This window comes from Hylobates moloch, unplaced genomic scaffold, assembly GCF_009828535.3.
Source record: "Hylobates moloch isolate HMO894 unplaced genomic scaffold, HMol_V3 SCAFFOLD_21, whole genome shotgun sequence".
Classification (NCBI taxonomy): domain Eukaryota; kingdom Metazoa; phylum Chordata; class Mammalia; order Primates; family Hylobatidae; genus Hylobates; species Hylobates moloch.
Genome location: NW_026652296.1, coordinates 33,342,020 through 33,367,327, shown reverse-complemented (window position 1 = coordinate 33,367,327; position 25,308 = coordinate 33,342,020). Strand labels below are relative to the sequence as shown.

General features: G+C 51.8%; 1 protein-coding gene across 2 annotated transcripts in view; it reads right to left on the bottom strand.

Annotated features, from left to right (window-relative positions):
• Nucleotides 1–651: 651 nt before the first annotated feature.
• MAVS (mitochondrial antiviral signaling protein) overlaps nucleotides 652–25,308 on the bottom strand; it is a 28,522-nt gene continuing 3,865 nt past the window's right edge. Inside the window, exons 2-9 of one of the 2 annotated variants that reach the window (XM_058433093.1) lie at nucleotides 21,927–22,110; nucleotides 18,326–18,500; nucleotides 14,592–14,764; nucleotides 13,695–13,854; nucleotides 11,315–11,844; nucleotides 9,117–10,419; nucleotides 6,959–7,068; nucleotides 652–4,831 (exon numbers count right to left, since the gene is read on the bottom strand). In XM_058433093.1, the coding sequence (XP_058289076.1) occupies nucleotides 9,955–10,419; nucleotides 11,315–11,844; nucleotides 13,695–13,854; nucleotides 14,592–14,764; nucleotides 18,326–18,500; nucleotides 21,927–22,043 (1,620 nt within the window). In that variant the 5' untranslated portion in view covers nucleotides 22,044–22,110 and the 3' untranslated portion in view covers nucleotides 652–4,831; nucleotides 6,959–7,068; nucleotides 9,117–9,954. Of the gene's footprint in view, nucleotides 4,832–6,958; nucleotides 10,420–11,314; nucleotides 11,845–13,694; nucleotides 13,855–14,591; nucleotides 14,765–18,325; nucleotides 18,501–21,926; nucleotides 22,111–25,308 lie in introns of both variants that reach the window. The other variant, XM_032143153.2, reaches the window with a different exon arrangement.

Sequence of the window (25,308 nt, the reverse complement as noted above, 5' to 3'; positions counted from 1 at the left end):
AATAGCAGATTTACTGTACAGAAGTGTCCACGGGCTCACAATTCTAAGGACATCATCATGACAGCAAGTAGGAAAAAAAATTAAAGTAATTCTTTCACCAATTACCAGTTTCTCTCTTCTCCAATTCCTTTGGATACGCCTCCTGCAAGAAGCCGATTTCCAGCTGTATGTGATAATGAAGGGGTTTTTCTTTCTTATGTTAAATACAAGCAAAGTGATTAACTGGAAGATAGCGTCTGATTGCGAGAAAATCAGTGATTCAGATGGTGTGGGAATGGCACCTGGGGATGGGGGAGGAGGGACGGAGATGGAGGAAGCTGGTGCAGCCTAGCCTGCCTTGTGCCAAGGACACCCAAGGGCAGAGGGACTGAGCTCTGGGGGAGGACGGGTTTGACATAACTGGTCCAGCCTCACAGTTTACAGGTCCTGGAGGGTGAGGAAAGTGGGAGCTGGCTGCAGACGCAGGACAAGAACCCAGGGCTTCCCTTCTTCATTTTGCCTGCCCTGCCACTTCCTCCCCCCACTTCCACCCTTCCTACCCCTCCACCTCCCTTGTGCCTTTCACTGCCTTTTACAGCATTTACATTACACTTCAGTAAAAAGTTGTGGGTTTTTTTGTTTTTTTTTAAATAAAAAACAGCACTGAAGAAGTAGAAGGAAGATATTCAGGGTTTTTATTTTTATTTTTTGAGTCTGGGTCTCGCTCTGTCACCCAGGCTGGAGTACAGTGGTGAGATCATAGCTTACTGTAGCCTCAACCTCCTGGGCTCAAAGATCCTCACACCTCAGCCTTCCAAGTAGTTGAGACTACAAGCGCATATCATCATGCGTGGCTAAATTAATTATTTTATTTTAAGAGATGTGGTCTAGCTATGTTACCCAGGCTGGTCTCGAACTCCTGGCTTTTGCAATCGTCCCACCTCAGTCTCCTGAATCACTGGGATTACAGGCTGGGGCCATCATGCCCAGCTCTAGGTTTTTAAAATGTAGGCAAGGAGTTCAGCATTTACACAAAAGCAGGGTTTGATTTTAGGAAGCTTAATAAAGAGAGGGGTCTAATCAGGGTTTCCTGTAGGATCTGGGCTTTAAGTTAGGCCTTAAAGAACAAAGAATGTTTGTGGGAGTAGTAAGCAATGACTTGGAGCAGAGTCCTCTAGCCATCGGGCTCACCCTCACAGGCAGGCACCACTGACCCCAGGGGGTGTAGGCAGCTGGAGGAAGTGCTGCGTGTCTCCCAGCGATGGCGGCCCCTCTCAGAGTCAATACCCTTCCTTCCAAGAGACTGAACATACAACTGGACAATGGCCAAGCCACATATGACAATAGACTCTGACCAGAAACCCATAACCAGCCTGGGAAGCCAAGGAAGCCAAACCACAGCCTCAGCAGCAATCGGACCCAGAACAGTCTGAACTTAGTGGCTGCCAGCTTCTTCCCAATCCCCAGCCACCACACCCCCTCTTCCAACTCCAGACCAACCAGAGAAAGCCAAATATACCCCCCCAACCAACCAAAGATGCCCCTCCACAGTTAGTCCACTCTGTCCCCGTGCCAACAGTCTCCAATCACAGCACACCCAAAGCCTTCCCTTTTTTTCCACTGTAACGTTTCCCAGTCCCTGCCTGCCTTTGACCCCTGCCAAATGCAAGCAATCATGGCTGACTCCTTTGCAAACTTTGACTAAATGGCCTCTCTGCTCTTGTTTAGGTGGTTTGTATTTCCACATCTCCAACAGGGAGTCTGGACACGAACTGACAATACTCGTGAAATCAACACCCAGATGAGGAGGTAGACCAGCACTCCAGGATGCCCCTCCCCAGTATCCCTCCCCTGTTAACCGTTCCCCTAGCCTCTAATACTATGGATCAGTTTTGCTTATTTCTGTACTTTTTGTAGGAATAGAATCATACAATGAATTCTTTCTTGATGGTGAGGACTCTGACCTCTTTTGCTTGACCTCATGTCTGTGAAATTTATCCATGTTGCTGCGCATAGCGATATTTTCATTCATATTCGTTACTGTACCGTAGTATTCGACCCTGTGGCTTCACTGCAACTTCAACTGTGGATGGACATTGGGTTGGTGGATGGACATTTGGGTTGTTTCAAGTTTGGGGCTACAGTCAGTGTGGTGGTTAGAAACATTCTTGCCAATGTCTTGGTGGACGTAGCTTTCTGTGGTGTACACACCCAGGAGTGGAACTGCTGGATCACAGTTTATATGTATGTTCAGCTTTTGGTAGATACTGCCAGTTTTCCAACAGGGTGACACCAGCTTGGTCCATTCAGGCTACAATGAAACACCTTAGCCTGGGTAATTTGTAAACAACAAAAAATTATTTCTCACAGTTCTAGAGGCTGGGAAGTCCAAGATCAAGGTGCCAGCAGATCCAGTGTCCAGGGCGGGCTCTCTGCTTCAGAGATACAGTGCCTTCTCACTGCATCCACACATGGTAGAAGGGACAGAAGGGCTCCCTCAAGCCTCTTTTATAAGGTGCTAACCCCATTCATGATCTCCACCCTCATGACCTAACCACCTCCCACAGGCCCCACATCTTTATTTTATTTTATTATTTTTTTGAGATGGAGTCTCCCTCTGTCACCCAGGCTGGAGTGCAGTGGCACGATCTCGGCTCATTGAAATCTCCACCTCCTGGGTTCAAGCTATTCTCCTGTCTCAGCCTCCCGAGTGGCTGGGATTACAGATGTACGCCACCACACCTGGCTAATTTTTGTATTTTTAGTACAGATGGGGTTTCACCATGTTGGCCAGGCTGATCTCAGACTCCTGGCTTCAAGTGATCTGCCCCCCTGCCAGCCTCCCAAAGTGCTGGGATTACAGTCATGAGCCACCATGCCCAGCCCCAAAGGCCCCACCTCTTAATGCCATTGCTTTGGGGATTAGGTTTCAACATATGAATTCAAAGGGTACACCTACATTCAGAACACAGCACTGACTTAGATTCCCTTAAAACCCATGAGAGTTTCATTTCCTCCATATTTTCATCAGCATTTTATCTTGTCAGATTTACTCTCTATAGGCTCTAAGTATTATTCCCCCTCCCCGATTTACTTATTATAAACAGTACATAACTGATCAGATAAACACCTGTCCCTTTGCCACCCCTAATGCCTGCCCCCACTTCATGTTCCAGGAACACTCCATTAAACCATCCCCTACTGTACTGGTGGGTGGGTACTGTACTGGGGGCTCATTGGGTGGGGTCTTTGCTGTATTATTCTGTGTCACTGAGGCCTATCCCAATGCTCTGCACACGCAGGTGCAAATATCTGTTGTATGATTACATAAAAGAATGATGTGAAAGCCTATTTGTCTGTACCACAATCATGAACGTCCCCAACCACTTGAAGGCACTCATAGTGTCTTAATCATCTTAGGCCTTCGATCTGGCATAGGGAACTCCTTTAATAAACAATGTCTGCTAAACTGAATGGCTTCCTGAGGCCTGGCATTTTAGGCTGTGTCCCCTGCCCCACCTCACCCAGCCTCGGGGCACTGAGCCTGGCTGGGCACACACGTGATAGTTGTAATCATATTGTCATAACATCCGTGAGACTACATTAATTACATACTGAGTGTTATAGTACTATTATAGCAGGTGGCAGATCTTGGCATACTGGGCAGGGATGTGTTGGTGTGAAAATCTCTATGTATTTTAGAGACAGGGTCTCCCTCTGTTGCCCAGGCTGATGTGCAGTGGTGCCATCATAGCTCACTGTAACTTCAAACTCCTGTGCTCAAGTGATCCTGCCACCTCAGCCTCCTGAGTAGCTGGAACTTGAGGCACGTACCACCACACCCAGCTAATTTTTAAATTTTTTGTAGAGATAGGGTCTAGCTGTTACCTACACTGGTTTTGAACTCCTGGCCTCAAGCAGTCCTTCTGCCTTGGTCTCCCAAAGTGCTGGGATTATAGGTGTGATCCACCACCTCCAGCCAAAATCTCACTTTAAGTGGGGTCCCGGACTCCAGACATGTGATAAGCTGTGGTTCACAGGCAAAAAGAGCATCCAGCCTGGGGCCCTGGGGTCAGAGTTTTCCCTCGCATTGTCCCCTGGGGCCTTCATCCCTCCTAATCTTGCAAACCAGCTGTCAATTGGGTTGAGATGGTATCTCTTTCATAGGGTCATTGTGAGGATTAAATGACTTAATATACGTAAAGCACTTAGCTTAATACCTGGCAGACAGTAAGGTATGGAGTAAGTTGTAACCCTTATTATTATTGCTGTTGCCGTTAGCAACACAGTGACGAATGCTAGAAGTGACCATGCCCAGCACCAAATGAGGCCTTCATAGCCTTAGGCTAAAGGAAAAAGAGCAGAAAGGTGAACACAGGGGAAGGCCTCAATTTCAACACAGACGCATTAGACCAAGGACTTTGAACTCACTTTCCCTGGAGGTGGGGGTGCTATCAGCTGCTTAGTGGAGTATCATGGAAAACGTGGGACTCAAGGCCTGAAGGACTCCATTCCTAAGAGATGGGAGCAGGAGACATGCTACAGAGTTTGAATCTTGCCTAGCACAGGGATTTCTGCCTGCTGGAAGGGCTCTGTCAGGGCCTAGTGGAAGCCCCTGCCTCAGTGGGGCAAACTGCCGCTGGACACACCCATCATTCATCATCGCCTCTCTGGGACAGTAGTAGCAGCCAGGCACCTCCCAAGAGCTTGACAATAGAGGAACCCGCTTCGGCCCCTCCTCTGAAAACAGGATCCAGCGCTACTCCAGCTCTGAACTGGTTCAAGGTGAGAGATGTCATCCACAGAGGCCACAAAACCAAGAGGTGGATGCCTCATTGTTACTTCATGCTGCCTAGGAGCAAAGAGAGGGCCTTAGGCACAAAATCCTCCAGACCTGCGTCTGCCCCTTGGCTTTCTCAACCCTTCACTCTCCAACTTGTATAAAGAACCTGTACAGTGGCCAGGCACCGTGGCTCACACCTATAATCCCAGCATTTTGGGAGGCCAAGGCGGGTGGATCATTTGAGGTCAGGAGTTCGAGACTAGCCTGGCCAACATGGTGAAACCCCATCTCTAACAAAAATACAAAAATTAGCCAGGTGTGGTGGCGGGCATCTGTAATCCCAGCTACTTGAGAGGCTGAAGCAGGAGAATCACTTGAACCCGGGAGGCGGAGGTTGCAGTGAGCTGAAGTTGTGCCACTGCACTCCAGCCTGGGCAAGAGCAACACTGTCTCAAAAGAAAAGAAAAGAAAAGAACCTGTGCAGGATGAGGGGAAGCAGGGAAGCAGGCAGGGATGAACAAGATGGCCATGAATTGATAATTACTGAAGTTGGGTGATGGGCTCATGGGGATTTGTTATTCTACTCTCTCTACTTTTTTGTGTTTGAAAGTTCATAATAAATAATGTTGCTCAAAGGAAGCTATTAATAATTTGAGGCCAGGCAGGGTAATGAGCATCTCCTAGATTTTTTTTTTTTTTTTTTTTTTAAAGATGGGGTCTTGTTTTGTTGCCCAGGCTTGTCACAAACTCCTGGCTTCAAGGGATCCTCCCACCTCGGCTTCCCAAAATGCTGGGATTACAGGCATGAGCCACCACATCCAACCTCCCTCATATTTGACTAAGAAGTCTCATAAATCTGAGAACATCTAGCAAGGAATTAAGGCGAGGGTGTGGCACTGTTCTGGCTTCAGTCTGTCACCAGGCAGAGTCCACGCATTCTTCCCAGAGAGAAAGAAGCAGTGACAGCTCTTGGGCTTTGAGGGAAATGATTCAGCGGGAGAAAGAAGGTGGAGAGGGGCTAATATGCAGATACCATTGCTGCAGGTGGCTCTGCCCCTGCGTGCTGAGGAGGGCACTGGTCCCTCTGGCCCTACCCAGCCTTCACCCCAAGGTGAAGTACGCTTTCTCAGGTCCCCAAGGATGGGTGGCCAGGTCCCCCACTGGGGGTAGAGGTCTCACTCCCTTCTTTGGGTTCTGACTTCCACATTATCTGGCTGTGAGGGTGACCTGCCTGGCTTTCCCCACTAAGTGCAGCTCCCCGCAGCTGAAAGCCACACTCTCAACACAGGACTCCTGAGATCTGAGACTGGCCAATTCACACCCTGCTTGAAGCTGGCATTTGAGAGGTCTTCAGGTTGACAACAGCAGCAACAAGTTTGCTGTTCAAAGTAGGCCAAGTCATGGCTTTGGGCGGCATCATTTGAAAAGTGCTGGGGTCAGCCAGGCGCAGTGGCTGACGCCTGTATCCCAGCACTTTGGGAAGCCAAAGTGGGTGGAGCACTTGAGGTCAGGAGTTCAAGAACAGCCTGGCCAACATGGAGAAACCCCGTCTCTACTAAAAATACGAAAATTAGTCAGGTGTGGTGGCAGGCCTCTGTAATCCCAGCTACTCGGGAGGCTGAGGCAGGAGAATTGCTTGAACCCGGGAGGCGGAGGTTGCAGTGAGCCGAGATCATGCCACTGCACTCCAGCAGCCTGGGCAACGGAGTAAGACTGTCTAAAAAAAAGAAAAAAGAAAAAAAAATGGTGGGGGTCGGGTGCAGTGTCTCACATCTGTAATCCCAGCACTTTTGGAGGCTAAGGCAAGATCTCATGAGGCCAACCAGGGAAACATAACAGCATGACCTCATCTCTATAAAAAATTTAATTTGGCCGGGCGCGGTGGCTCACGCCTGTAATCCCAGCACTTTGGGAGGCTGAGGCGGGTGGATCACAAGGTCAGGAGATCGAGACCATCCTGGCTAACACGGTGAAACCCCGTCTCTACTAAAAATGCAAAAAAAATTAGCCAGGCATGGTGGCAGTCGCCTATAGTCCCAGCTACTCAGGAGGCTGAGGTGGGAGAATGGCCTGAACCTGGGAGGTGGAGGTCGCAGTGAGCTGAGATCACGCCACTGCACTCCAGCCTGGGCGACAGAGCAAGACTCCATCTCAAAAAGAAAAAAAATTAAATTATTCAGGGATGGTGGCAGGTACCTGAAGTCCTAGTTACTCAGAAGGCTGAGACAGGAAGATCGCTTAAGCCCAGGAGTTTGAGGATACAGTGAGTTATGATTGCACCACTTTGCTCCAGGCTGGGTGATTCTCTAAAAAAAAAAAAAAGAAAAGAAAAGATGGGAGGATGGGAGGCGGGGCTGGGGGGCTGGGAAGGTCCCTCAATCCTTTCTACATGCCTTACCCAGGGTATCTCCCATAATGGCTGGTTACTGTGCTAAAATTATTATTATTATTTTTTGAGACAGAGTATCACTCTGTCACCCAGGCTGGAGTGCCATGGTGCGATCTCAGCTCACTGCAACCTCCGCCTCCTGGCGGGCTCAAGTGATCTTCCTACCTTAGCCTCCCATGTAGCTGGGACTATAGATGAGTGCCACCACGCCCAGTTACTTTTTGTACTTTTTACCTAGGCTGGTACTGTGCTAAAATTCTACCACTTGGGCAACAGTCTTTGGGGCTACATATTGCCTTTTTTTTTTTTTTTTTTGAAACAGAGTACCACTCTGTTGCCCAGGCTGGAGTGCAGTAGCACAATCTCGGCTCACTGCAACCTCCACCTCCTGGGTTCATGGAATTCTCGTGCCTCAGCCTCCTGAATAGCTGGGATTACAGACATGTGCCACTACACCTGGCTAATTTTCTTATTTTTAGTAGAGACGGGGTTTCACTCTGTTGGCCAGGCTGGTCTTGAACTCCTGACCTCAGGCGATCTGCCCACCTTGGCCTCCCAAAGTGCTGGGATTACAGGCGTGAGCCACCGCGCTCGGCCCATGTTGCCTTTTTGAGATACTTTTTTCAAAGCTACCCTGGGACAGTAATACAATAAAACTAGTACCTGTGCATAAATTGTTAACTGACCTGCCCAGCATGGGTACCTAACTGGGGTTTAGGGTAGGGGGACAGAGGGCTTTTTAAGATTGGTGGTGAGGGATGGGGATTAATACAGACAGCTTGGGTAGGGTCCAGTCCTGGTTCCAGGGTGCAGGTTGCTGGACTTGGAGCATGGCATGAAGAGATGTTCAGAGATAGAGATCTAATGGTTGCTGAACTCCCCTAGGGCAATGGAGTGAAAAAGCTGTAGCAGCCAAGGCAGGGTGTATATCCCTGGAGGCCGACAGCTTGGGGAGGGGCCACAGTGAGCCCAACCCCTGATGGGTCTAGTTCTTGTCCCTTGCAGAGCTCAGAAATGGAGGTGGCTCCTGTGCCTTGTCCAGCAATGGTTCCCTGAAAAGAACCCATAAGGATACCCCCAATCCACCCCAATGTGTTTCTGGTGTTATTGTAGCTAATCTCCCCACCAGTGGGTGAGCTTGGGGTGGGGGAACCTGGCTACTGGGAGTGGAAATGCCCTAGAGCCTCCATCCTGTACAGCTGCCCAGTGGACACACCTCTCTCCCCAGCAATTTCTCAAGGCACAAGATAAAGTAAGGGGCAAATACAAAGATAAAGCTGTGAGGCAGGAGGGTCTGAGTCTGCCTCTAAAGGAGTAGCCAAGGCTCCTGTTTCTCTGCATTTTTTTTTTTTTTCTTGAGACAGGGTCTCGCTCTGTCACCCAGGTTGGAGTGCAGTGGCACGATCCTAGCTCACTGCAGCTTCAAGCTTCTGGGCTCAAGTGATCCTCCCACCTCAGCCTCCTAAGTAGCTAAGACGACAGGTGCACTACCACGCCTGGCTAATTTTTTAAACTTTTTTGTAGAGATGGGGTCCCTGTTGCCCACCACGCCTGGACCTTCAACACTTAATAGTGATAATAACATATATCCAACCCTTGGTAAATGCCAGGACTCATCCTAAGACCTACATCGATAAACTCCTTTAATCTTCACAACACTGGGAAATACATATATATACTTATCCTCCTTTTACTGGTGAGAAAACTAAGGGACGGACAGATAAATCCCTTGCCCAAGGTCACAGAGCTGGTGAGAGGCAGGCTGGGATGCAGGCCTAGGCTGCTTGTGCTGCAGAGCTGCACCCTTGACCACTGTGCACTCTGCCTCTCATGCCCTCAGCTCTACCAAGTTGGGCAGGAGAGAGGTGGGAGAAGCCGTGGCCACTTGCTCTGGGCCAGGCACTTGGCAAACACCTGTAGGTTCAATCTCAGATGAATCCAGTGAAGAATGAGCCGGATACTCACTGTCCACGTGGAGAAGCAAGACCAGAAGTCTGACATCCGCCAAAGCCACACAGCCCCGGAAGTGAGGAAGCTGAAATCCAAACCTCTGCCTGAGCTCTGCCCACCAGGTGTCTCCTCCCCAGCCCATGTAGGGAGCTGAAGAGAATGGAGACCAGAGGGGAGGGAAAGAGGAGGCTGGAGAGGAGCTCCAGAGGTCTTCCTCAGGCCTGGCAGCTGCCCCTGGCTTCCCTGAGGTCCATAGGAACCTCCAGACCTTCCCAGGATTGCCCAGCAGGGGAGGGGGCCCAGTGGGGCAGGAACCCAAGGCAGTTGGGCTCCTGGAGAGCGGCCACCCTGGCTCCTGCCTGCCTCAGTGCAACGGTCTCAGGCTGGACTGCCAGGGTGGGAGGCAGGTCTTGTGGAGTCACCCACACACCACACACCTGCCCTGAGGCCTTCGGGGACCAATGCAACAGGAGAAGCATTCCCAAGCACCGCATGCCCCAGTGGTCCCTCCTGCTCCACCTGGGCCAACAGGGCTGAGGCCTGGAGGAGGAAGATCCTCTGGAGGACACGGATGATAACCTGGATTGCCAGTGGGGAAGGTCTGGAGCACTGGGGGCAGCCCAGGACCCAGAAGGCCAAGGATGGGGACCCACACAAGGCACAGTGGGGACAGAGATGCTGCTCTCAGGACTTGGTTCAGCCAAGGCATGTCCTGCTGCCAGGCTTGCGGTCCCTTAACTCCCCTCTGACCCAGCCTCCACCATCCCCAAGAAAGGGACAAGGGGCTTCGGACAGGGGCCAGGTGTACTGCAAGAACGGAGCAGATGGGTAGTGGGAAGGGCCCAGGGCTTCACTAGTGCAGACGCCGCCGGTACAGCACCACCAGGAGTGTGACTGCCAGCACCCCTGCCACAGCCACCTGGAGCCACAGAGCCCCAGGTGAGGGCCTGTGGCATGGCACCTCCCCCTCCTGGAACTTCCGGCCTGTTTGTGGCCTGGGGCCACCCTCCGGGTCCACAGGTGGCCCAGGGTTGCCCTCCAGGAGCTGGATGCTGGGGTTCTCAGCCACGTGGATCCCAAAGGTGCCCTCGGACTTGTACTCATTCTCCTCTGGGCCATGGCAGGGCCCCATGCCCAAGGAGGTGCTGGCACTGATGGCAAGATCCTCGAAGCAGCCCGAGAACGGGCTGTCTACCTGGGATGCCAGCACGCCAGGCTTACTCAGCTCCGACCCAAGGCCCCCATTCTCAGAGCTGCTGTCTAACCAGGCTGAGCTGCCTCCAGTGGCGCCGGCGGGTGTTGGAGCTGCTGGGGTCTCCTGGGAAAGAAAGGAGAGCACTGGAAGGGGCTGGGGTTGGCAGGGAGACGAGCCTGGTGGGGCGGTCCCATTCCCAGGCCAGGGCATGAACTAACACTCCAACCCCTCAATTCCCAATCCATAATGCCCCAGGCCACCTTTTCTTGGAGCAGTGGGGTAGAGGGGACCAAGGACCTGCACCAATGGTGGCCTTCTCCAGGGCAGCCTTTCCCTACTCCATGGCCTGCCTGTGAGCTCATGCCCACCTGGAAGCCCTTGGTAGGGCGGGGCCCCAACCTGCACTGACATCCTGTCTGGGCCTGAGAACTAGAGAGCAGCCACAGGGTCAGAGGCCTGGCCATGTGCCCAAAGGGCCCTATGGACTTGGCTCCTCCCAGCAGACAGCCGCAGCTAGGGTTAGACGTGAGGCTTGGAGCAGGCAACAATGGGGGGCTGCTGGGTCAGAGTGGCTGCTCCAGGTGGGACTGCGTTCTGTAAAGCCTGGCCATGGAAGGACACGCTGCACATCCTGGTGGTGAAGAGCAAGGCAAGAGGCAGATGGGCCACTGCACTGTCCCCCTCACTGCTTCCTTATGTGCAAAACAGCACTGCTCAGCTTCACTAGGAACTACGAGCCCTAAATGAACTTATGCACCTGACCAGTGGGTGCCCCCTGTGGCTGACCCTCCTGATGTGTCCAGACTTAGGAGCTCAATGACTGTTCCTCCTGGAGAACATGGTGTGGGGCCTGCATGAGGCTGGTTCTCAACTGTCTGTATGCCCTCAAGGAGAGGCCACGGAGCAGCACAGGCTGGAGACGGAATGCAGACTGGGAAGGGGCCAAGGCCGGGTCCAGGTGGGCAAGCTCTCCTGCGGGAAGGGGCCAGGATCCCTGCCAGGAGGGGTGAGGACTCACCTCATTTCTGCTGCTCCTGTCGGTGGGGACTGCGCTGGCAGACACCTTGGTGAGCACGCTAGTAGGCACTTTGGATGGCACCATGCCAGCACAGGTTGAGTTGATGGGCAATTTGGATGGTGCTGGATTGGTGAGCACATTAGAAGGCACTGCACCAGGGGGGTTTGAGCTAGTTGGCAACTTGGAGGGCACTGTGCTGACAGATGCTGGGTTGGCAGGCACTTTCAGGGCCACTGTGTTCACAGGCATCAAGGTGGTAGGCACTTTGGAGGGCAGAGAGTTGGCAGGTGCTTCTGCCCCACTGGAGCAGATGATAGGCTCAGCCTGGTCACTCTCTGCACCCTGTTTACCCTCTGCAGCCCCTGCAGAGGCCAAGCCAGGGGATGAGGAGGAGGAGGAGGTGCCAGGAGATACAACTGACCCTGTGGGTCCAGGCAAGCGGCTTGCCCTGGGGGTGGAACGGGCCAGGGGCTGGAAGGAGACAGATGGAGACACAGGCCCACGGGATGGTGTGAGGCTGGAGGTCGCACCTGCCGGTGGAAAAACAAAAGTGGAAACACAGACCCAAAGACCATTACCTTGAGGCCTGGAGAAGGGTCCCTCTGGCCCAGGTCTCATGGTCCCTACTGTGTGTAGGCCTCCAAATCTCCTGCCCTTGGAGGAGATGCCACAGTCCCTTTGGTCACTGCTTCCTGGCCTGAAAGCCCAACAGCTGCCCTCAGTCCTTGACCTGTAGCCCCAGGTCTGTCCTGGCACACGGTGAAATGGTACCTAGGAGCTTGAAGATCATTATTAATTATTCTCTCCGCTTTTTCCTCTCCCACCTGGGAAACCTTCCCTCTCCTGTGTCTGCCTTTTCCACCTTGACCTTAGCCTCATGGAATCCTGGACACTTCCCCCACTGCTGTCCCTCTCCCACCACCATGAGTGGGAGTAGCCATGGATCAGGGTGAGGGGTGGCAGGATGGCTCATGCAGAACAGCTCACACCAGCCAAGAGGCCTGGCCATCCCGGAGTCTTGGGAAGAGAGGGGACAGAGACAAAGCCACCCCTGGGAGGCTGCCTGACCTGGGTGGGGGAAGCAGGGGATAGCAGGTGGTGATGGTCTGCAAAGGCAGTTGCAGCAAGACTCTCCACAGAACTCGGAATGCACATGCCAAGCCCCACAGCTCGCAAAAGTCAGGGTGATTCTGATGTACACGTCCCTCACCACAATCTAATACCACAGAATCTCATGGGAACTGTGTCTACAAACGTACTGAAACCTAAGCGCCCTCTGCCTCTGTGGTCTACAGCAACTCCTGAAAGGCATCCCATGGCCAGGTTACACTGCAAAGCACAGACAGGTGCTTGGAGCAGTTTGGGGATGACAAAAGTACTAAGATGATGTCTCCCAGCCTTTAACTGCTCATGTGACTTGTGGCTGTCCCAGGGCACTGAGGGCTGACTGGGCACCAGCGTCATGTGGAATCGTTTGGGAAGGAGGAAAGAGACATGCTAGCCTGAGAGGTCCAGATGGACAACTATATATTTCTGAGGGGGAGCACTGACATCTGGAGTTGGGTCCAGGCCACTGGATGATGAAGACCTTACTTCCCCTGGGGACTGAGAAGTTTTCATGATTCACTGGGAACTGGAGATCTCTGCAGTAAGGCAGTGCCTAAAGGTTCCCCTGCCAACAGCTGATGCAGCCCTGCACTGTCCCTCTCCCACCACCCTACAGGCCCTGGCTGCTCCCTGCAGTCCCTTTGCAGAGTGCAAAAATGGCCCTACTTATCTCACTCACCTCCACCCAGCCTCTCTGCACTGTGCCTGTCAGTCCTCCCATCTAGGGAGGGAGTCTATTTCCCTACTCCTTGAATCTAGGCTGGCCCTATAACTTGCTTTTGTCCACAGAATGGGGCACAGGGGACACTGTGCCAGTTTTGAGCCCTCTCTCTCTCTCAGAACTCTGCCCAGCTGCCATGATGGGTTTGTGTGCTGGAGGATGAGAGACTACATAGAAGAGAACCAAGGTGCTCAGCAAACAGCCAGAGACAGAACTTATGTATATACCGGTGAGTACTTGAGAGGAAATTCAGCCAAGACCAGAAGAAATGCCCATGTAGGTAGCCCAAATGCCTGACCCACAGGATCATATGCTAAATAAATGGCTGTATTTTAAGCCACTAAAAAAAAAAAACTGGAAAACTGGAGTGGACTATTTGTTACACAGCAAATGCTAACTGATACACCCGCTAAGGAACTGGTTTGCTTCCTGGGTTGAACTCTCTTTATTCCCACCTTGTCTCCTGTTCAAGGAAGCCAGATGGGGCAACTCTAATTCTCACCCTCACTTGAGAGATCAGAAGGACCCTATAATTCCAGATTCCATGCATACCTGCTGTGTGGGTACTGCCCAGTTCTCTGTCCTGCTCCTGATGCCCGCTGGAGGTCAGAGGGCTGAGGGCTGCCAGGTCAGAGGAGGACTCCAGGGGGCCACCATCTGGACTCCTTGGGATGGCTCTGGGGCTAAGCATCTGCGGGGCTTGCTCTGAACTCTGCAAGAGGGAAAATATGAATAAGGCAGTTGCCTCTCCCAAGAGCTCACAAAGGGCAGCTTATGCTCTTGGGGCATCTCCTATAGGCCTCAGCCCACACCATGGAGCACAGGAGCCAGGGGAGCCCTTGCCTGGGTTCTGGTAATTCCCACACCCTTTGTCCACAGGTGTCCTTGCGTCTACCTCACAGAAAACACAGCATTGCCAGGCGTGGTGGCTCACGCCTGTAATCCCAGCAATTTGGGAGGCAAAGGTGGGCAGATCACCTGAGGTCAGGAGTTCAAGACCAGCCTGGCTGACATGGCAAAACCCCATCTCTACTAAAAATACAAAAATTAGCTGGGCGTGGTGGTGGGTGCCTGTAATCCCAGCTATTCAGGAGGCTGAGGCAGGAGAATGACCTGGACCCAGGAGGCAGAGGTTGCAGTGAGCCAAGATCGCTCCACTGCACTCCAGCCTGGGTGACAGAATGAGACACTGTCCCACACACACACAAAAAAACTGTGGTCTCCCAGCTGGTTGCTGACAGAGGATTAGGGCTGCCACAGGGTGAAGACCTGGTCAGCAGCCTGGAAGCTGGTCTGGGGCAGATTCCCACTGAGGACGCCCTGGGGTTCTGAGCAGAGATTAGGCGTGATTTACAGGGAATGGGAGAGGGTTTCTGGAAGGCTCAATGGGCAGAAGCGGGCAGATAGGAACACAAAAGTGGTGGCTCAAGGTAGACTGTGAGGACAGACCTCTCCAGGGGACTCTGGCACCTGGGTCTCCTGGACAGGCATGGGGTAACTTGGCTCCTTCTCTCTGCAGCCATTGTAGGGGATGCTGTGGGCCGCAGCAGGTGTGGGGGGCCCTGGCCCCTCAGCAGGAAGTGACGGTGGCTCCAGTGGGTCTGGGGGACGGTCCAAGGTCCCTGGAGGACAAAGATGTAGCGATATCAAGAAGGAATCAGGGCTGGGCACAGTGGCTCATGCCTGTAATCACAGCACTTTGGGAGGCCAAGGCAGGCGGATCATGAGGTCAGATCGAGACCATCCTGGCTAACACAGTGAAACCCCATCTCTACTAAAAATACAACATTATTATTAGCCGGGTGTGGTGGCGGGCGCCTGTAGGGCCAGCTACTCAGGAGGTTGAGGCAGGAGAATGGCGTGAACCCGGGAGGCAGAGCTTGCAGTGAGCCAAGATCCCGCCACTGCACTCCAGCCTGGGCGACAGAAAGAGACTCCGTCTCAAAAAAAAGAAAAGAAAAAAAAGAAGGAATCGGGGCTGGGCATGGTGGCTCATGCCTGTAATCCCAGGATTTGGGGAGGCCAAGGCAGGTAGATTAGGAGGTCAGGAGTTCAAGACCAGCCTGGCCAACATGGTGAAACCTCGTCTCTACTAAAAATACAAAAATTAGCCAGGTGTGGTGGCAGGAACCTGTAATCCCAGCTACTCGGGAGGCTGAGGCAGGAGAATTGCTTGAACCTGTGAGACGGAGGTTGCAGTATGCTGAGATCGTGCCACTGCACTCCAGCCTGGGCAACAGAGCAAGACTCCGTCTCGGGGGAAAAAAAGAAAAAGAAGCCAGACGCGGTGGCTCACGCCTGTAATCCCAGCACGTTGGGAGGCCGAGGTGGGTGGATCACCTGAGGTCGGGAGTTCAAGACCAGCCTGACCAACATGGAGAAACCCCGTCTCTACTAAAAATAACAAAATTAGCCAGGCGTGGAGGCACATGCCTGTAATCCCAGCTACTCCAGAGGCTGAGGCAGGAGAATTGCTTGAACCTGGGAGGTGAAGATTGCCGTGAGCTGAGATTACACCATTGCACTCCAGCCTAGGCAACAAGAGTGAGACTCCATCTCAAAAAAAAAAAAAAAAAAAAAAAATTGAAGGAATCAGGGACTATAGGGAGGCTGAGGAAGGAGAACCACTTGAACCCGGGAGGCAGAGGTTGTGGTGAGCCAAAGTCATGCCACTGTACTCCAGCCTGGGCGACTGAGCAAGACTCCGTCTCAAAAAAAAAAAAAAAAAGGAATTGGGGGTTCTCCTCATGATTAAAGAGGCTTAGGTGCTCTTGGGTACACCCCCCGCCCCACTCATAGGTCCAAAAGCTGTTCTGATGTGGGTCCACTCCTCAAGAGTGACAAGCAGGGCCGGGCTTGTTGGCTCACACCTGTAATCCCAGCACTTTGGGAGACCAAGGCAGGTGGATCACGAGGTCAGGAGATCGAGACTCTCCTGGCTAACACAGTGAAACCCTGTCTCTACTAAAAAAAAGTACAAAAAGTTAGCCGGGCATGGTGGCAGGCACCTGTAATCCCAGCTACTCGGGAGGCTGAGGCAGGAGAATGGCGTGAACTCGGGAGGCAGAGCTTGCAGTGAGCTGAGATCACACCACTGCACTCCAGTCTGGGCGACAGAGCAAAACTCCATTTGAAAAAAAAAAGGAGTGACAAGCATCACTTGGCAAGGGGGCAGGAGTGGGAGGGTGAGAGCAGTTGGAGGACAAGGTAGCAAGGGAGGAAGGGGAGTATGGGGGGGCCTCGTGGGTCTCTAGCCACCCACACCATGTCAGCAGTCACCCTTCTCTGTCCCCAGGCATCCTAGGACCCAGTGGCTTTCTCCTCCACATGACTATCATTGCTCACTGACCCCTGCCCTGATGCTGCCACCTGAGCCCCTCCCCTTTGCCCCCACCCCTCATCAGGCCCTACCACAGCCATTGTATTCAGGGGATCACTATTTTTTCTTTTTTTTTTTGTTTTTTTGTTTTTTTGTTTTTGAGACGGAGTCTCGCTCTGCCGTCCAGGCTGGAGTGCAGTGGCGCAATCTCGGCTCACTGCAACCTCCACCTCCCCAGTTCAAGCAATTCTCCTGCCTCAGCCTCCCAAGTAGCTGGGATTACAGACTTGCACCACCACGCCTAGCTAATTTTTTTGTATTTTTGGTAGAGACAGGGTTTCACCATATTGGCCAGGCTGGTCTCGAACTCCTGACCTTGTGATCCGCCCGCCTCGGCCTCCCAAAGTGCTGGGATTACAGGCATGAGCCACCATGCCCAGCCAGGGATCACTATTAATCTTGACACATGAAGAGATGTATTTAAAAAGAAGGAAGGAAGAAAAGGAAGAAAGAGAGGAAGGGAGGGAGAGAGGAGGGAGGAAAAGCAAGGATGACAAAAAGGAAAGAAAAGCAAGCATGACAGCCAGACGCGGTGGCTCACACCTATGATCCCAGCACTCTGGGAGGCCGATCGCTTCAGCCCAGGAGTTCAAGACCAGCCTGGGCAACATAGTAAGACGTCATCTCTACAAAAAATTTAAAAATTAGCCAGGTATAGTTGCCCATGCCTGTAGTCCCAGCTACTCTGGAGGCTGAGGTAGAAGGATCGCTTGAGCCTAGGAGGTCAAGGCTGCAGTGAGCTATGATTGCACCACTGCACTCCAGCCTGGGTGGCACAGCAAGACTCTGTCTCTAAAGAAAAAAAAAAGAGAGAGAGAGAAAAAGAAAAGAAAAACATGGATGTCCCACAGCTATAAATGTGACCAGGGTCTCGGGGGTTACCTCTAGTTTGAAATATAAATAGGGCTGGCTTGATTTTTTTTCCCATGTCTTTTCTTTTTTTTTTGAGATGGAGTCTCGCTCTGTCGCCCAGGCTGGAGTGCAGTGGCGCGATCTTGGCTCACTGCAACCTCTGCCTCCCTGGTTCAAGTGATTCTCCTGCCTCGGCCTCCTGAGTAGCTGGGACAACACGCCCGGCTAATTTTTTGTATTTTTAGTAGAGACAGGGTTTCACCGTTTTAGCCAGGATGGTCTCCACCTCCTGACCTGATGATCTGCCTGCCTCGGCCTCCCAAAGTGCTGGGATTACAGGCGTGAAACACCATGCCCAGCCTCTTCCCATGTCTTAATCTCACTCAGGATCAAACTCAATCTCACCAAATCCCCTCCAAGCACTCAGAGTGGCAGGGACACTGAGAGGGACTTAAAGAATAACTGGGCAGCTGATAGAGGGCGTCGAAGGCTCCCAGGGTAAACCAGGGGAGGGGAAGAGAAGGTGGAGAGAGGGAGGGTGAATGAGTAGATGGGGGAGAAGAAATGAGGAAGGGTGGGAGGCAAACACTACAGCTGAGAAAGTTAGAGGAGACCCCATGTGCTGGGCATACAGGAAGTGCCCAGCCCAGCTCAATACTCAACACGCATCGTCCTGCGGTATCACCCACTGCAGCTTCCCGCGGCAGACGCTGCCATGAGCTTCATTTTACAGAAGAGAGGCCTGAGGCTCAGGGAAATTAAGGGACTTGGCCAAAGGAACACAGCTGGTAAGTGGCTCAGCCGGGATCTACACCCAGGTTTATTCATCGCTTCACAGTGACAAGAAAGAGGATGACAGAGAAAGGCAGGAAGTACAGGGAGAGGGGAAGGGAGAGCGGAGGCCAGGGAGCAGGCTGGGGGTCCAGGAGGAGGGCAAGGGCAGGACACTCACGAGGCTGGTAGCTCTGGTAGACACAGGCCACTTCGTCCGCGAGATCAGCTAGCTCACAGCCTCTCAGCGCCGTAATGAAGTACTCCACCCAGCCGGGCCGCCGCTGAAGGGTATTGAAGAGATGCCAGAGGGTGTCCCGGTTCCCTGAGAGTGTGCAGGTGGCCCGCAGTCGATCCTGGAAGACACAATGCCACTGTCCTGCTCAAGCCAGGTGGCCCCTGCCGCTTCCCCACCCAGAATGAAGCCACAGCAGGGGGGTGGGGCACCAAGAAAGCCACAACAGCAAGGAGGCCACATGAAACTGGATCAGAGCCCAGGACAGGGCCAGGTATGGAGTGAAGAATAGCAATTAGCAGCCACATCAATAAAGGCAGCTGCCGGAAACTGGCAATTAACTATGTCCTGGGCTCTCTGTTAAGGGATTTGCATGTATCATCTTTATTTAATGCCATTATTATCTCCACTTTACTAATGAGGAAACTGAGACTTAGCAGAAGCAAAGTACTATAGCAAAGATCCTACAACAGTGGGGGCAGGAATCCAAACCCAGTTAATCTGATACAAAAGCCTTGGATTTATATGGCCCCCAGGGCAAAAAGAAAGATTTGGATTAGGAGAGAAGGAAAAGGTAGATAGCAAAAGTATGATGAAAGGGGCAAAAGAAGGAAAGAGAGGGGGCCGACAATAAGAAACAAGGAAGCTGAGAATGCCGGGGAGATTGTGGGCAGATGACAGTGGCTGCAGAGTTTTCTTGTTTCTTTTTTTTTTTTTTTTTTCCAGACGGAGTCCCACTCCGTTACCCAGGCTGGAGTGCAGTGCCACGATCTCAGCTTACTGCAACCTCTGCCTCCTGGGTTCAAGCGATTCTCCTGCTTCAGCCTCCCGAGTAGCTGGGATTACAGGAGCCCACCACCACGCCCGGCTAATTTTTTTGTATTTTTAGTAGAGACGTGGTTTCTCCATGTTGGCCAGGCTGGTCTCGAACTCCTGACCTCAGTTGATCCGCCTGCCTTGGCCTCCCAAAGCGCTGGGATTACAGGCATGAGCCACCGTGCCCAGCCCTAGAGTTTTTATGTCTACCTGAATTCTCACATAAAAACAAGCAACCTGATAACAGAAACAAAAACCCACAGAATCCTGCAGGAGCTAGATTTTTAGAAAAAGGAAAATAGCCAGGTGCAGAAGCTCAAACCTGTAATCCCAGCACTTTGGAAGGTCGAGGATCACGAGGTCAGGAGTTCAAGACCAACCTGACCAACATGGTGAAACCCCGTCTCTACTAAAAATACAAAAATTAGCTGGGCGTGGTAGCACATACCTGTAATCCCAGCTACTCAGGAGGCTGAAGCAAGAGAATTGCTTGAACCCAGGAGGCAGAGGTTGCAGTGACCCAAGATGGCACCACTGCACTCCAGCCTGGAAGACACAGCGAGACTCCATCTCAAAAAAAAAAAAAAAAAAGCTAGGTGCAGTGGCTCACGCCTGTAATCTCAACACTTTGGGAGGCCAAGGCGGGCGGATCATGAGGTCAGTAGATTGAGACCATCCTGGCTAACACGGTGAAACCCCATCTCTATTAAAAATACAAAAAATTAGCCGGGCGTGGTGGTGGGCGCCTGTAGTCCCATCTACTCAAGAGGCTGAGGCAGGAGAATAGTAACCAAGTCGGCCATGATCCAGCCTGGGGACAGAGCAATCCGTCTAAAAAAAAAAAAAAAAAAAAAAAAAAAAAGGCCGGGCGGGCCGAGGCATGTGGATCACGAGGTCAGGAGATCGAGACCATCCTGGCTAACACGGTGAAACCCTGTCTCTACTAAAAATACAAAAAATTAGCCGGGCGCGGTGGCTCACGCCTGTAATCCCAGCACTTTGGGAGGCCGAGGCGGGCGGATCACGAGGTCAGGAGATCGAGACCATCCTGGCTAACACAGTGAAACCCCGTCTCTACTAAAAATACAAAAAATTAGCCGGGCGAGATGGCGGGCGCCTGTAGTCCCAGATACTCGGGAGGCTGAGGCAGGAGAATGGTGTGAACCTGGGAGGCTGAGCTTGCAGTGAGCCGAGATCGCGCCACTGCACTCCAGCCTGGGCGACAGCGAGACTCTGCCTCAAAAAAAAAAAAAAAAAAAAAATACAAAAAATTAGCCAGGCGTGGTGGCGGGCGCCTGTAGTCCCAGCTACTCAGGAGGCTGAGGCAGGAGAATGGCGTGAACCCAGGAGGCGGCATTTGCAGTGAGCCGAGATCATGGCACTGCACTCCAACCTGGGCGATAGAGTGAGACTCCGTCTCAAAAAAAAAAAAAAAAAAAATCGTGCCACTGCACTCCAGCCTGAGTGACAGAGCAAGACTCTGTCTCAAAAATAAAAATAAAGACCAGCCTGGCCAACATGGTGAAACTCCATCTCTACTACAAATACAAAATCAGCCAGGTGTGGTGGCATGCACCTGTCAGGAGGCTGAGGCGCGAGAATCACTTGAACCTGGGAGGCAGAGGTTGCAGTGAGCTGAGATCATGCCATTGCACCGCAGCCTGGGCAACACAGCGAGACTCCATCTCAAAAAAGATTTTTTTAAAGAAAATAAAGAAAACCCACAGGAAATATTTACTACAAAACAAGATATCCCTATAAACCCCAAAATACAAGAGGGAGGAGCAAACCCCAAACAGACCTGGATACTAACGCAATCTGTGTGGGAGGACACCGGAGACAACAATGGGGCTCCTGAGAAATCTGAGGACAGGAGGCGCCAAAAGAGCCAACAGGTACCCTCTGGAGCACAGGGGTCCAATCTGAGAACAGCAGCTACAACGGGGAGGGGTTGTGCCCATTTCACCAGCTAGTGAGTGCCAGGGGCCTGCAGCAAGTTCTGTTGGGGCTAGAGCGACCTGGATCCTGCCAGCTCTCAAACCTGAGTCCCAGCTCCGTGCCAGGACAGGGCCCCATGACAAGGAGAATGGAATCAAAACTGAGCAGGACAAGGAAGGGCAAGAGAGATGAAGGAAATAGGAGGTTCCAAAAAAAGTGGGCAAGTAGACCAGAGCCAGGAAATCTCAGAGCCAGCGCCATATTTTTGAGCAGTGCACAAAAGCAACACAAGGGGGAGCTCGGCGAGGTCAGCAACGCCACCCTGAGTAACACTTGATCCAAAAGTTAGAAAAGCAGCAAGGGTGCGGTGGCTCACGCCTGTAAGCCCAGCAATTTGGGAGGCTGAGGCAGGCAGATCACAAGGTCAAGAGATCAAGACCATCCTGGCCAACATGGTGAAACCCCGTCTCTATTAAAAACACAAAAATTTGCTGGGCATGGTGGCACGCACCTGTAATCCCAGCTACTCAGGAGGCTGAGGCAGGAGAATCACTTGAACCCAAGAGGCGGAGGTTGCAATGAGCCAAGATCGTGCCACTGCACTCCAGCCTGGCGATAGAACGAGATTCAATCTCAAAAAAAAAGAAAAGCAGCAAGGACAAGGAGCAAGACACAGCAAGAGGAAGAAGGAAGGAGCCGGCCCAGGCTTGGGTGAGGAACTAGGATGGGGCTGAGCTTTGAATTCCACAGCCCTGCCCCCAGGCCAGTGTCGGCTGTCACTTCCCTTGCTCACCTGGTCTCTTGCTGTGAGGCAGGGCAGGTAAGGCAGAATCTCTACAACATCCACATTGCAAAAATTGCTGAAATTGTGGCAGATATACTTATAGGTCTTGTCTTCAGCAAACGGCATTGCTGCTCAGATTCTGGAGAGAGGGCTCTGGCCCCATGAAGGGTGGGTGGACTGAGAGAAAACGAGACTGGAAGAAAACAGATCACACATTTACAACAGGGTTTTGGGGGTTGGGAGTGGGGCTGGACAAAAGGCAATTCTTTCTCAACTTTCTGGAATGTTTGTTTTCTTTCAACTTTAATTTCTTTTTTTTTTTTTTTTGAGAGCGAGTCTCACTTCGCCGCCCAGGCTGGAGTGCAGCGGCGCGATCTCGGCTCACTGCAACCTCCGCTTCCTGGGTTCAATTGAGTCTCTTGCCTCAGCCTCCCTTCCGAGTAGCTGGGATTACAGGTGCGCACCACCATGCCCAGCTAATTTTTGTATTTTTAGTAGAGATGGGGTTTCACCATGTTGGCAAGCTGGTCACGGACTCCTGACCTCAAGTGATCCACCCGCCTCGGCCTCCCAAGTTTGGGGATTACAGGTGTGAGTCACCACACCTGGCTGTTTTTTGTTTTGAATTGTTTTGTTTTGTTTTGTTTTGTTTTTAAGAGATGGGGTCTTGGGCTGGGCACAGTGGTCCAGGCCTATAATCCCAGCACTTTGGGAGGCCAATTTGGGGGATTACCTGAGGTCGGGAGTTGGAGACCAGACTGACCAACATGGAGAAACACCGTCTCTACTAAAAATACAAAAAAAAAAATTAGCTGGGCATGGTGGCGCATGCCTGTAATCCCAGCTACTCGGGAGGTTGTGACAGGAGAATTGCTTGAACTTGCGAGGCAGAGGTTGCAGTGAGCCAAGATCGCGCCATTGCACTCCAGCTTGGGCAACAAGAGTGAAACTCTGTCTCAAAAACAAACAAACAGATGGGGTCTCACTCTGTCACCCAAGTTAGGTGCAGTGGTGCAATCATAGTTCACTGCAGCCTCAAACTCCTGGGCTCAAGCAATCCTCCCGCCTCAGCATCCCCGGTAGCTGGAACTACAGACCTGTGCCACTATGCCCAGCTAATTTTTTTATTTTTTCTAGAGACAGGGTCTCATGATGCTACCCAGGCTGGTCTCAAACGCCTGGCCTCAAGCGATCCTCCTGCCTCAGCCTGTCAAGTAGCTCGGATTACAAGCGCCAGCCAATGTGCCCAGCCATCTTTAATTTCTTTTTTTTTTTTTTTTTTTTTTGAGACAGAGTCTTGCTCTGTCGCCCAGGTTGGAGTGCAGTGGCGCGAACTCGGCTCACTGCAAGCTCCGCCTCCCGGGTTCACGCCATTCTCCTGCCTCAGCCTCCCGAGTAGCTGGGACTATAGATGCCCGCCACCAAGCCCGGCTAATTTTTTTGTATTTTTAGTAGAGACGGGGTTTCACCGTGTTAGCCAGGATGGTCTTGAGCTCCTGACCTCGTCATGCGCCCGCCTCGGCCTCCCAAAGTGCTAGGATTACAGGCGTGAGCCACCGCACCCGGCCGCCATCTTTAATTTCTGTAAACATCCTATTTATTACTGCCTGGGTCTCTCCAAAATTCCTAGCGGTGGCTCACGCCTGTAACCCCAGCACGTTGGGAGGCTGAGGCAGGTGGATCACGAGGTCAGAAGTTTAATACCAACCTGGCCAAGATGGTGAAACTCCGTCTCTACTAAAAATACAAAAAAATAAGCCAGGCATGGTGGCGGGAGCCTGCAATCCCAGCTATTCAGGAGGCTGAGGCAGAGAATTGCTTGAACCCAAGAGGCAGAGGTTGCAGTGAGCCGAGATCACGCCACTACACTCCAGCCTGGGCAACAGAGTGAGACTCCGTCTCAAAAAAAACAAAAAAAAAAATTCTGCAGAATTTGTTAAAAATGAATTGATGACCACCAGCTACTCAAGAAGTTAGGGCAGGAGGATCGCTTGAGCCCAGCTATTCGAGGCCAGCCTGGGCAACACAGCGAGACTCTGTCTCTAAAAAAATAAAAATAAAAATTGATGACCAAAAAGAATCAGATCCAGAATACCTAGGGCCCATTTCTTCTCTGCAGGTTGGTCAGCATTGGGGAGGTCTGCATGTACCCCTAGCACATGTGGTGGGGGGATCTGTATGTGACCCTAGTTTCTGTGCCTATAAATGTCCTGGCTCCCCTCCTGGCTCTAAGGCCCTCAAGCTGATACCAAGAGGGCTATACCTAAATGTGCTGCTGCTTTGGGACACGTTGAAAAAATAAAAAGTGAACCCCAACATGATAATAATAAAGATCATCCTACTTTAAAGAAGAAATTGAGGTATGCTTGCTAGTTAGCAGAAGAGGAAAGAACTGAGATCTTCAGGTCAGCTTCTTTCCAAGACATGGCTGCAGGCCCACCATTAAAGCCTGCTACACATACACTTTTTTTCTTTTTTTGAGACAGAGTTCCACTCTTGTTGCCCAGGCTGGAGTACAATGGCGCAATCTCGGCTCACCACAACCTCTGCCTTCTGGGTTCAAGTGATTCTCCTGCCTCAGCCTCCTGAGTAGCTGGAATTACAGACATGCACCACCACATCTGGTTAATTTTGTATTTTACAGGGTTTCTCCATGTTGGTCAGGCTGGTCTTGAACTCCTGACCTCAGATGATCTGCCTGCCTTGGCCTCCCAAAGCGCTGGGATTACAGGTGTAAGCCACCATGCCCAGCCCACACACATTCTTAAGATAGGAGACTGAGTTCCATGTCTTGAACTCGCTGTGTGTCCTGGGCAAGTTATCAGTTTCCAGACTTCTTCACCCTTAAAATGGCTCAGATAGCTTGTTTTGACAGTACGGTAATTCAGCCTTATAAGCTTAATTTTTTTTTTTTTTTTTTTTTTTTGAGACAGTCTCCCTGTCGCCCAGGCTGGAGTGCAGTGGTGTGATCTCTGCTCACTGCAGCCTCCATCTCCCACGTTCAAGCAATTTTCTTGCCTCAGCCTCCCGAGTAGCTGGGATTACACTTGCCCACCGTCACGCCTGGCTAATTTGTTTGTTTGTTGTTGTTGCTGTTTTTGAGACAGAGTCTCGCTCTGTTGCCCAGGCTGGAGTGCGGTGGCGTAATCTCAGTTCACTGCAACCTCTGCTTCTCGGGTTTAAGCAATTCTCCTACCTCAGCCTCCCGAGTAGCTGGGATTATGGGGACACGCCACCATGCCTGGATAATTTTTATATTTTTAGTAGAGACGGGGTTTTGTATGTTTTAATGTTGGCCAGGCCGGTCCTGAACTCCTGACCTCAGGTGATCTGCCCGCCTTGGTCTCCCAAGTTGCTAGGATTACAGGCACCAGCCAATGTGCCTGGCCAA